Genomic DNA, 13336 nt, shown 5'->3' with positions numbered 1-13336 from the left:
ACATTTTTAATTATCAAATATAAAACACTTCATCTGTACAAGTCACATTTAAAGTAGAAATGATCAAAAAGTAAAATCTATATTTCATATCTTTAAAAGATTTTAGCTCTCATTTAATAAACATGTAATTTATTTATAACTCACCCAGTTCCAAATAAAACCACTATAATTTACCAGCTTTTCAGAGATTTTTTTTTAAAGGAAAGTACTAAACTGTACCTGTATCAGACTAAGAGTACAGCTGGCAAATCACTAACGGTAATCTCAATCTTTAAGCAACTTCAATTTTAATAAAAGCACAGGGTTGAATACAAACCGCCCAATTGTACTGTCCACCTGCAGAAAGAACTCTGTCCACAACCATCTTCTAGCTTCTAAATGAAAACCTCACTTAGGCTGGAAGGATGTGATGATTTCGTACTTGTTAATGAGGAACTCACCTTGGCTAAATAAACAGCAGGGCCAAACAAGTATCTTCAGGGGCCCAGGAATGAACTGTTGGTCTAGCATAGACCTAGCCTTAGGGTACAGTATCATATTAATATAATTTATAACAGTGTGAAAAAGACAAAGTACATGCAATATTTTCCCAGTCCCATATATACACCATTCAGCAACTATAGACCACTAAACTGGCTAAAGATATATTTGTTCTTCCTGATTTCCCTGAGAAGTTGACTTCATGATCATTTTCCACAAACTTGCAAAACAAAACAAACAAACAAAAAACAAAAAAGCTATGCTCAACTTCGAGTAAAATAAATGGTCTGAATGCTTATTCCACATAACCACATATCTATATTGTAGTTCACAGAACGAAATTTTAAAATATTAATTATGTTCAGATTATTAAAACTATGGTCCATGGAACCAATGCCAGGAAAATGAGTTTATAGGAACATAAAATTTTGGGTGGAAAAGATTACAACCAAGGAGATAGCAAAAAGTATTCACTCAACTCACTCCTACTTTCCACAACAGGGTATTCTGCCCTTGCTTAAGGGCAATGAATCTAAGGAAAAGGATGAAGGCAATGAAACAGTCACGGGAGAGAGTGATGCCAAGATAATGAGTAAGTTCCTACGAGTTACGTGTGTTCAAAAAACTGCTAGAGCACTATACCACAATCCAAGCTATTTAACCCAGTGTGGGTTTACTGGCTGGGTTTGTGTGCCAACTTGACACAGGCTGGAATTATCACAGAGAAGGGAGTTTCAGTTGGGGAAGTGCCTCCATGAGATCCAGCTGTGGGGCATTTTCTCAATTAGTGATCAAGCGGGTAGGACCCCTTGTGGGTGGTGCCATCCCTGGGCTGGAAGTCTTGGGTTCTATAAGAGAGCAGGCTGAACAAGCCAGGAAAAGCAAGCCACTAAGGAACACCTCTCCATGGCCTCTGCATCAGCTCCTACTTCCTGACCTGCTTGAGTTCCAGTTCTGACTTCCTTTGGTGATAAATAGCAATATGGAAGTAAGCTGAATAAACCCTTTCCTCCCCAACTTGCTTCTTGGTCATGATATTTATGCAGGAATAGAAACCCTGACTAAGACAGTAGGAGTCTAAAAAAGACCAGTGACTATATACAAGTGGACAGTAAAACTAGAACCACAGAACCAGAATATTCAGGCATACAGTATAAAAACTGGTACTTAAAAGCAATGAAGAAAGCATGACCTTTTTATGTCCTTTAAACAGCAGGAAGGGGTGGGGCACTTGCTGATGAGGGTTTTATATACAGAAATGGAGCACACACAGGGCAAATAAAATAGCTACATAACCATGTATGTTCCTTAAATAAGTACCACCCTTCCCAAGCCATCAAAGAGACCTTAAGCAACAAGAGCCTGCACACAGTGCTACTGCCTTTAAGACCCTTCTCACATCACCACCATGACATACTCCAAGGTTTCTGCCTTGACACTTAAGCATAAAAACCATAAGCTAAAGATCACAATCCAGTTAGGCAGCACAATTTTCCTTCCATTTGTATCTTACACTTGCAAAACACCTAGTACTAAGTAATATCTAAAAACTGTCTCCAGCTGGACTCAGTGTGCTTGCCTGAAATGCACAAGGCCCTGGGTTCAATCACCAGTACTAGGGGTAGAAGGGAGACACATCTATCTGTGTACATTCATTATATATACCTTACTTCTTCAGTTGGTTCTTCTATCAATAAGGTTAAATTCAAATTTGAATCCATTATGATTGTATTTCTTCAGTATGTATTTTTATACTACTTATCCCCAAATTTCTGAAGCTACATTATACATTAAAGTATAAGGGATCCAGGCAGTGGATTAACAATGATTACATCAAGATCATTTCAAGATTATCAGTCAAAGTTTACAGAGTAATACCACTGCCTTAGAGTTTGCTGTGATGGGACCACATGACCAAGGCAACTCTTAAAAGGAAAACACTTAACTGGGGCTGGCTTATAGTTTCAGAGGTTCAGTCCATCATCATAGTTAAGAAGCATGGAAACTTTCAGGCCTACATGGTGGCAGTAGAAGGAGACTATCTTTCACAGGCACCCAGGAGAAAACTGATTCCACACTGGGTCTAACTTGAACTTATCTGAGACCTCAAAGCTCACCTCTCCACAGTGGCACACTTCCTCCAACAAGGCCACACATATTCCAACAAAGCCATACTTCCTAGTTGTGCCACTCCTTATTGGCCATTCAAACACACAAATCTATGGGGGCATACCTATTCTAACCACCACATTCTACTCCCTGGACTTCATAGGCTTGTAGCCGTAACATAATGTGAAATATATTTAGTCCAACTTCAAAGGTCCTCATAGTCTATCATAGTCCTCTCTTAACTGTAATACTCTATAAAATCAAAAGGCAGATCAACATACTTCTAATATATCATGGTATAGGATATATATACCTCCATGTCTGATATACAACTCCTTTCAGCTTTGTTGACTGCAATACAATTCTTTCTTTTGGGTTGATTCCACTCCCTGTTTGCAAATTTCCTCAGCGGGTATCCCTCAGCTCTGGCATCTCTAACATCTTAAGGTTAGATCTCTGGCAAACTTCACAGCTTCTTGATTCAAAGTCTGGGATCCATACATGATCTTCTGGGCTCCTCCAAAGAGCTTGGGTCACTTCAGCTCTACCTTCTGTAGCACTCCAGGCTCTGGCTGACTCCACTCCATTACTGTTCCTGTTCTTGGAGGTCATCCCATGGTATTGGCATTGCCAATATGCTGGGGTCTTCTGCAACTAGGCTTCACCAATAGCCTCTTATAGGCTCTCTTCATGGTGCCAAGCCTCAACTTCTTTGCCTGACCCTCTTCATTCCTGGACCTTCAATTGCCGCAGAGACTGCACCTTCACCAATGGCCTTTCTTCATCAATGGCCTTTCCTGGTCACTCACAGTACCAAACCTCAGGGATTTTCCACAACCCCTTCATACTTTAAAAACCAGTACCATCCAGGTGATTTACCAAGTCTGGCTGCCAGCACAAGGTCTCTCTCTAGAACACAGCTTATTTGCGCTCTCAGAAAACATTTCCCAGATTTCTCCTCAGTGATGCTGGTCTTCTCTTAATCACTGTTAATTTCTTAGCTCTAGCTAACCAGCATCAATTGTCCCAGCAAACCTTCTATTCTTGACTCTCAAGCCTGAGCTGGCAAGTTCTGCTTGCCAGGGAGGGAATATAGTCCCTTTGTTCTATTACATCTTCACCAGCTTTCTATTTTCAATGATTTCCTTCACTGCCTAAGCTTGGCCGTCTTGGAACTTGTTCTGTAGACTGGCTTTGAACTCAAGGTATCTGTCTGCCTGTCTCCTAAGTGCTGGAATTAAAGGCATGTACCAGCATGCCTGTACCTAAGCTTTTCTTTAATTCCCTTTCACAAGATCTTTCTAAGTATGGCCACTATGGTATGCCCTCCATTTCTGAATAGTAATTCATTCCAGATATAGCAGAGCTGACACCAGAGAACAGCCATCACAATCCATCCTTTGTCAGTCTGACTCACAATCATATCTCCTTATGTCTAAAATGAAAACAATAACCAAGTCATAATAACATATAACATGATATAACTCTCTCTCATATAACTACAAACTCAAACAATAAGCTTAGCTGGGTGGATCTTGCCCAAATGTTACTACTTCTTTAATTGTATTTAAAATCTTTGAACACAGTATTTAGCTCCATTCCACTTACTGGTGGCTCCTCTAACCTTTGAACTACACATTCTATATTTTTCCTTTCTCAGTTTGCTACATCTGATCAAAAGGCTCTTCATAACAATGATCCACAGGATAGCATCTATGCTAGGCTGTTTTGAGATTTCCTTTGTCAATGCAATTAATATAAATCTCTTCATCTTAGACTCAGGCAGACTTTTCAAATGAGGAAAAAAGCAGCCACATTCTTTACCAAGATATAACAACGATCTCTAGGTAACATACTAAAATTCTTCTCCTCTGAAACTTCTAGAACCAGGCCCCCTAATTCCAATTCACCCTCAGCATAACTGTCTTCCATGTTCCTACTAGTATGGCCCATTTAGCCCAAAGTCCCCAAATCCACATTTCTCCAAACACAATCACAGTCAGGCCTATCACAGCAATACCCCAGTCCCTGGTACCAACTTCTGTCTTAGTGTTTCATTGCTGCAAAGGGACAATAAGATCAAGGCAGCTTTTATAAAGGAAAACATTTAACTGGGGCTGGCTTACACTTTCAGAGGTTCAAACCATTATCATCATGGCATCAAGCATGGCAGCGTGCAGGCAGACACACTGCTAGAAGAGCTCAGAGTTCTACCACCTTCATCCAAAGGCAGAAGGGGGGACTGTCTTCCATAGGCAGCCAGGAGGAAGCTGATTCCACACTGGATTTAACTTGAGCTTACATATGAGACCTCCTCAGTGACAGTTCCTCCATCAAGGCCACACCTACTCCACCAAGGCCACACCTAATCTAACAAGGCCATACCTCCTAATAGTTCCATTCTCTTGGACTAGGCACTCAAACACATGAATCAATAGGAGCCATCCCTATGCTAACCACCAATATACAGAAAAGTTGTTCAAAAAACAAAAACCTACTTCTCTTCAGCCCTTACTTCTGATATTTATACACTCTCACTTTCATTTTTTTTAAAATTCTAAGTCTTGTGACTGTGATCAGATGCTTGAAAAATCTTTACTTTCTTAATATTTCTAAGCCAATACATACAGCATTTATGTATAGCTTATTCTGGGGCCCACTTTCTCTAAAAGAGGTTTACAGAAAAACTTTAACAAAGACTTCTGACTTCAATATCTCCCAGAGGAGCATCTGAAGAACATTCCAGAACATCCACCTGATTTTTAGAGCTATCCATTTCCTGGGCTTGCTCCGACTCAGTCTACTGAGCAATATAAATAGTCCTGCTTCCGAATTCCTTTAACAATCCCATAAACTACATCAGTTCTCATTATCTTTGTTCAACCCTCAATTAGAAAACTCTATAAAATAGGACCCTGCACACTTCATTTTGTAATTCCAACAGCATTTGTCACTAGTGTTGGTCAGTTAAAGTAACTGTACTTCTGCAGCTTTATTAACTTTACAAACTATACTTGGGAAAATAATTTACTCTACTCATACAAATGTCTCATTTCTCTAATGCAGAAATTTTAATGTCCAAACATATTTTAAGTAACATCAAGGGTAATACTAGAAATATCAGAGCCATTTCAGAATACTGTATTTATTTGGTTTTCACACCCCTAGATACACACACACACTAGGCCAGGACTTACTTGATACTGTCTGTGCAACTGAAGTTGCAGTTGTTGTGGTAGCTGTGGTGGAGGATGGGGTAGATGTCGGTGTTGACGTGGACACTGCAGGTGCGGGGCTACTGGTGGTAGGGGTGGGAGCACCTACTGCTTGTGCTTGTGCTTGGACTTGTGCCTGGACCTGAGCCTGGACCTGGGCTTGTGCTTGAGCCTGGGCTTGAGCCTGGGCTTGTGCCTGGGCCTGGGCCTGGGCCTGAGCCTGAGCCTGGGCCTGAGCCTGGGCTTGTGCCTGAGCCTGGGCCTGGGCCTGGGCTTGTGCCTGAGCCTGGGCCTGGGCCTGAACCTGTGCTTGGGCTGCAAGCATAGGCGTTAGTTCTGATTGCTGAATAACCTTAACTCCATCTGGCTTGGTCCATGCAGACTCACGAGTCCGAGCATTATAATAATAAACCTGCAGAAGCAAAAAAAAGTGATAATCACAAAATCTAGTATTAAAAATGTTAGTATTAAAAGTGCTAGTGCCTTAAAATATTTTAAAGAAGCCTTAGAAAAGGTTAAAAATATTCATAAATTATAAGTCTGTTTTTATAAACAGAAGAGAAAAATCAATGTCATATTTTGTGCAGGAAATTAACAAAGAAGGCCTGCTACTACCGTTATAAGAAAGTCTTGCTGACAAAACTGGCCTTTAACCAACATGCAAGAACTCTACCTGAGAAGGTTACCACTACGCTCTTCCAAGTTAGAATGCATACTACGCCTAAACCATGAAGAGAAACAATGCCCCACATCTTCATAGACTGTTTTCTTTCTGGAGTATGGAATTTTAGAATATGTTAAACAGTACTATATGACCAATCTCTAATGAAAATCCCACCAAAAACACCTAGGTTCATGTGAGTTTATTGGTAGAAAACACTTCCCATGTATGGTTACCATTCTTCTTGGAAGAAATGAACCGTGCAGCCTCATTCCTACTGAGGACTTTGGGAAGCTTCAGTCTCTTTTCCTTCATATTTGACCTCACGCACCTTCTCCTCTGGGTTTTGTATCCTTTCACTATTCAGTTATTTACTGAATAATATTTATTATTTCACTATAATTTCAGCTAGGAGCTCAGCTACATGTTGATCCCTGCTATGTCTTGAGAATGTGACATCATTTAAAATACAGACCTCAATGTGACCCTGTAAGTACAGCAGAATCTAATACAGGTCTTCCCAGAGTCAGCCCCTTGTCACTGCTGGAGGCATAAGGTGCACAACCTAAGCCACCAAGGCTTCACTACTTTGCCACTATAGAAACACGCTGAACATGTTCTGTGGTTTACCTTCCCATCTGGAGTTTTATTTTCTACCCATATCTCCTCAGTGGGAGGCAGAGCTGGAGCACCAGGAGCAGTCCCCGGAGGCATTCCTGGTGGGAACATCATGCCTGGAGGAGGAGGCATAGCTCCCATGGGTGGAGGCATGAAAGGTGGTCTCTGTGAAGTCAAAAAAAACAATTATTGTCAATCATAAACTATGATTTTTTATTTCCTTCAGGTTATATTAAATTATACCTTTACACAAAAGTAAAGAATTATAAAAGCAGTTATATGTTCAAATACATTTGACTACTGCATAAGAAAATGATGAATCTGTAATAAAAATGATTAATGACCAGAATGTCAAAATATTGACAGGAGCTAATTTTAGGTTATATCATCATGGGTAAACTTTATGTTCTTCATATTTCACTACATTTTTCAAGCACTAGACTACTTTAAAAGAAAACTGATGTGTTTGGTTTTTTTTGGTTTTATTTTTGTAGTGATCAGGATCAAACCCAGAGCCTTATACATGCTAGGCAAGTATTCAATTCCTGACCTACATCCCAACCCCTTAAGTTTTAATACTAATTTTATCAATGACTTACAAAGCATCTACAGTACGTACTAATGATAAACAATATTCTATAAAAAAAACACACACACCAAGAACAACTTCATTGTTTTTTACTTAAAGCAAAAATATAGTTAAAAAGATATTTCTCATTCTATTTTTCATGCAGTAATAATAAAGCTCATCACTTTAAGTGTCAGTGAGTTTCACAAATACAGAAAACAATCATCCACTTCTCCAGATTTCATTTGTTCTGCTCTGGTCTCAGTACTGGGACTGAACTCAGCCCTTGCACAAGCCTCTCAGTGGAAAGCTCAGAAATCAGCCATACATAGGAACCACTCTTTTTTTTTTTTTTTTTGGTTTTTCGAGACAGGGTTTCTCTGTGTAGCCCTGGTTGTCCTGGAACTCACTCTGTAGACCAGGCTGGCCTCGAACTCAGAAATCCGCCTGTCTCTGCCTCCCAAGTGCTGGGATTAAAGGCGTGCGCCACCACCGCCCGGCGGAACCACTCTTGTGAGTCAACAGAACCTGAAAATCAGAACCTCCACTGTCATTCTTCAGTAACTACTAACAAGATCCCATGCCAAGCTGTATATGAAGCCAGAAAAGCTGCTGCTGCTGCTTCTGCTTCTGATATCTATGTCTGGTAATGTTAAGCATAAGGAAAGACTCTTCAAGAATAAGTTTAAGAGCCAGGTGTGGTGGTGTATACCTTTAACCCCAGCACTCAGGAGGCAGAGGTAGGTGGATCTTTGTGAGTTTGAGGCCAGTCTGGTTTACAGAGTGAGTTCTAGGACAGCCAGGGCTACACAAAGAAATAGTCTTGAAAAAAAGAAAAAATATATACTTCAGAAGTAATGAATATTGGGACTGTCATTTTGAACAAAGATTAAGAAGATGCTTTCTATAATTTGTATGTAATAAAAAAATTCAATTACCCATAAGCTCCTTAAATTGGACAAGGTAAATGACTCCTACTTTCCTCTAAGTTCTCCCTGCACTGCCCTACTCCCTGCTTTGTTGAACTTGTTTCTGTTACTTCTGCAGGCTCCTGTCTTTACAGCACTAACACAAACTCCATTTATAAAATATCTACCCTAAATGTATATGTAGTAAACTTCTAGTCACTAGCTAAAAAACTGGATCTTTCCAATCTTCAAGTAAATAAAATGCCATATCCCTTAAAAGCTTCCACTTAAAATACAAGTTTAGCCAAATACAGTGGTGCACGTCAACAATCCCAGCACCCAGAGGCCAAAGCAGCACTACTGCATGTCCAAGGCCACGGTGGAATACATGGTAGATTCAGGTCCAGCCTGTGCTAAACAGCAATTCCCCATCAAATTAAAGGGAAAGAAGGAAGGAAGAAGGAAAGAGAGAAAGAAGCCCCTCTTTGTAGATCCCAAGTTTCTACTTAGAAAAACATCATATTTAATCTTTTTCTAATAATAAAATATTTGGAGCAAGAAAAAACTATTATCCAAATCTACTTTCATTCTCCAAATTCTACCCTAGACATTTCTAGAAAGAATAATTACAAAAAAAGAATTACTTAAGAATATACATATTATATATCTGCACCTATTAGATACTTGCTAGCAATATAAACCATGAAAGATAAATATCCTCCACTCAGTACATTAAAATTTGAAAGTCTTTTTCCCACACAAAAGGCAGGTTACAGAAGTTAATTCACAAAATTATTAAGGATAAAAACAAACTAGTATATTAAAGCCAAGTTTTCTGAGTAGTTTTCTGTCTCCACTTAAGTCCCTGATCTGATTCCCATATTAATAACTTAAGGAGCAACAGAAACATATGCAGGTATCTCCTTAGTAAATTCAAAATAACTAAAACTTACATTTTTTGCTGAAGTATCTCACACCTTCAATCTCAGCATTTAAGAAGTAAGGCAGGAGGATCACAGTAAAGTCAAGGCCAGCCAGACTTACAGGCTGAGAACTTGTCTCAAAAAATTAAAAAACAGGAACTGAGCAGTCAGTGGTTAAGAATGTTTGCTCCTCTTCTAGGGAACCCAGGTGTGGTTCCCAGTGGCCATGTCCAGTGATTCACGACTGCTTGTCTAGCATCAGAAGGGATCCAGTGCCCTCTTCTGGCCTGTGTTAGTGTGTGGACACACACACATATACAACTTTAAAACATAAAACATTTAAAAACTGAAATAGAGCTTTAGGGGCTAGAGAGATGGCTATTTCCAGCATCCAATTGTGGCCTACAACCATCTTTAACTCCAGATCAAGGTACGGGGTGCTCTCTTCTGGCCTCAATGGGTATTTGGCACACCTGCTGTACAAGTACATACATGGAAGCAAAACTCATACACATAAAATAAAAACAGTAAAAAAAAAAATCTTTAAACACAAACAGAATCAGGATTTTTAGGCAAAACCTGTGTATAAAATTGATACTAATACCAACCAAGAAATGGCAACCTCTCTAATTCTTTACCTGGAGGTGTGGTGGGCCCATGGGTGGAGGTATTCCTCCTGGAGGAGGCATTGGTGGCATATTAGGATCAAAAGGGGGCCGTCCAAAGGGGGGTCTGGGTGGTGGAGGAGGGCCTCTCATCATGCCGAAAGGAGGAGGTGGTCTCATGAGAGGTGGCGGGCCTCGCATCACAGCATTTGGTGGGGGAGCTGGGCCTCGGAACCTCAAGGCCTGCTGTTGAGCCATCCTGTGTGAAAGAACAATAAATAGTCTCAAAATTACAAAAGTAGTTACTCAATACTAAATTATAGAAATTTCCAAAGGGCTCAAATGCAAACAAGAGTTGGAAAGCCTTATTTTGCAACCACTTGGTAAAAATGAGGTGAGAACAGAGATGAGGGAGAATATTTAGATGATTTTAAAACACCTTCCCACAATAGTACCTATAGTCATAAGATAGAATGAAAAAAAACTACACTAATCAGAAAATGAAACATACCAGATTATCATAATGAATGTTCTCTACCTAAGGATAGATGATTAAGTATGACTGAGAGGGGCATTCCACACAGTCCAACCAAGACTATACAACCTCTAATAATGAATATAGAATGTTCCTGAACAGTTAGAAGACTCAACAGATAAAGGCACTTACCACCAAGCCTAGTGAGCAAAGGTCTGATACCCCAGATCCACAAGGAAAAAGGAGAACCAAGTCACCCGAGTCACCCTCCGACCTTCACATTTGTGTGGTGTAGTGGTTTACACATACACATGCACAACACATACACCCACACACACTGTTCTGGAAGGGTGTTACTCAGAAATCTGTGTCATACAGAAAAAGTTGAAGATGGCTAAGGAACCACAACCCAACACCATCTCCGGTTTATGCACACAGAGGCAGTCCTATATAAAAGGTAGCAGGACCTACTGCTCAGTTTATGCAGACAGAGGCAATCCTATATAAAAGGTTCAGTGAACAATCAACTTTAGAAGCTGATTCCTAGGCTACTTCTCTAGTCATGGAAAACAGACACAAATGTATTTAGGGGGAAATGCTCCAGCTTTTTGTTTATTTGTTTGTTTGTTTGTTTGTTTTGAAACAAGGTTTCTTTGTGTAGCCTTGGCTGCCCTGGATCTAGCTCTATAAACCAGGCTGGCCTCAAACTCCAGAGAGGTCAGCCAGACTGCTTCTCCTGCTGGGATTAAAGGTATGTGTCACCACTGCCAAGCAAGCTCTCTCCAAGTATCTTAACCATAAGCAGTTCAAAATTAAAAAGAGCATTCATCTTGCAAATGAAGCAAAAGTCTCCCATTTTATATAATTTTTAAAGTCTGAAATATCTTTTCTTTTGTTTGCTTACTTTTATTTTTGTAACAAGGAGTCTCTACATAGCCCTGGCTGTCCTAGAACTCACTATACATGTAGACTAGAATGGCCTCACACTCAGAGGTATCTCCTTGCCTCCACCCCCTCTCCACTCCCTGAGCACTGGAATTAAAAGCACAAACTGCTTTTAGAAGAAGAAAGAGTGCTGATTAAATTGCTCAGCGGTAAACATGCTTGCTGCCCCAACTAAAGACCAAAGTTTGATCCCTGGGATCCACAGAACAGAACTCCTGAAAGTTGTCCTGACTTTGACATGTGCACTGTGGCACACACACACAAAAATATGTAAAAATATTTTTTGATTAGAAGGGAGATGTAGTCTAAGACATTTCAAATATCATACATGTGAAGGAGAAAGGCTTCCTTCACTGCTCTGGCCAAACACCTTACTGTATTATTCTCTCCATGGCACCTGAACGAATAACTGTCATAACAGCATTATTTACCTTTGCCCTAAGTGATTAAAGAATTATCCTTAAAAGTGTTGAGTATGTGCCAGAAAGAATACTATGCTCTTTTCAAATACTGCTACTTAGTAACAGTTCTATGAGGTTATGAGGGAAATACTAGTGTTAATCCCATTTTAAAGCTAAGGAACTAGGGTATACAGAAGGAAATGCTGTGTCCAAATACTCAGAGCTAGCTCAGTGGTAAAGCAAGAATTAAAATGCCAGTGTCCTTTAAGCCCCTTCAAAGAGGAATTTTGTTCACTCATCAATCTCCAGTAAGGTCTAGGGCCTATGAAATACTCACAAGAGGTGTTAGAGAGGTGGCTCAGAGGTTAAGAGCAGTGGCTGATCTTACTTAAGAGTTCTTAAAGAGTTCACTTTCCAGCACTCACATGGCAGCTCACCACTTTAACACCAGTTCTAACAGATCTGACACCCTCAGACATACAAGCAAGCAAAACATCAACACACATAAAGTAAAAATAAATAAATACTCATGGCCAGGCACAGTGGTACACTCAGGAGACAAAAGGCAGGCAGATCTCTGTGAGTTTGAGGCCAGCCTGGTTTACATAGTAAGTTCCAGGATAGCCAGAGCTACTACATAGAGAGACCATGCCTTGAAAACCAAAACAAAAAATGTATATAAACCACTACATACTTTGGTGATACTGCCTGCATCAAACCTACCACACACAGAGAGGACACAGGACCTTTAATAATTATTTATATTATAGCTAGGCATGATGATTAATGGCAATCCTAGATATTCAAAGATAAGAGGTAGGCTGGGCATAGTGGTACACACTTTAATCCTAGCACTTGGGAGGCAGAGGCAGGAGGATCTTTTTGAGTTTGAGACCAGCCTGGTCTACAAGTAAGTTTCAGGACAGCAAAGGCTACACAGAGAAACCATAGCAAGACCCAGTTTGGAGGGGGTGGGGGGCTGACAGGATGATGACAGAGGCAGGAGGATCAGAAGTTTAAGGAAACTCTAGGCAACCCAGGATCCTCATCTCTAAATAAAAAAAATTAAAAAAAAAAAAAGAAAAAAAGAAAACATACTTATTAAACTTCAACTTGCCAAAGTCAATTAGAGCACCTACCTAGATCTTCTGGGAAGCTAAACACCTGTACATTACACACAAAAACCACATTTTCATATTCAAATAACTAGATTAACAATAATATTCTCATGTATATCTGAAAATAATCAGGGACTGGAGGAATGGTCCGACCACTAAAGTATCCCACCTGAGTTTGTTCCCACATGCCTATAGAATGTCAAGCATGGTGGTGTGCCTCCTGCTTGGAAGGCAAGAAAATTCCTACCACTTGCTGGCACCAAGCTAGCCTAACCATTGAGTTTAGGCTACTATGAGAACCTATCTAAAG

General features: G+C 40.0%; 1 protein-coding gene across 6 annotated transcripts in view; it reads right to left on the bottom strand.

Moving 5' to 3' along the window:
- Tcerg1 (transcription elongation regulator 1) overlaps nt 1-13336 on the bottom strand; it is a 64520-nt gene that overhangs the window by 46932 nt on the left and 4252 nt on the right. For all 6 annotated transcript variants that reach the window (XR_004117253.1, XM_031365575.1, XM_031365576.1 and 3 more), the window contains exons 2-4: nt 10121-10346; nt 7096-7248; nt 5787-6216 (exon numbers count right to left, since the gene is read on the bottom strand). Coding sequence is in view for 5 of the 6 variants with exons in the window: in XM_031365575.1 (XP_031221435.1) it covers nt 5787-6216; nt 7096-7248; nt 10121-10346 (809 nt within the window). In the remaining variant the exon portion in view is untranslated. The remainder of the gene's footprint in view (nt 1-5786; nt 6217-7095; nt 7249-10120; nt 10347-13336) is intronic.

This window comes from Mastomys coucha, unplaced genomic scaffold, assembly GCF_008632895.1.
Source record: "Mastomys coucha isolate ucsf_1 unplaced genomic scaffold, UCSF_Mcou_1 pScaffold13, whole genome shotgun sequence".
NCBI classification, from domain to species: domain Eukaryota; kingdom Metazoa; phylum Chordata; class Mammalia; order Rodentia; family Muridae; genus Mastomys; species Mastomys coucha.
Note: the sequence above shows the minus strand (reverse complement) of the source record. Positions and strands in the feature narration are given on the sequence as shown.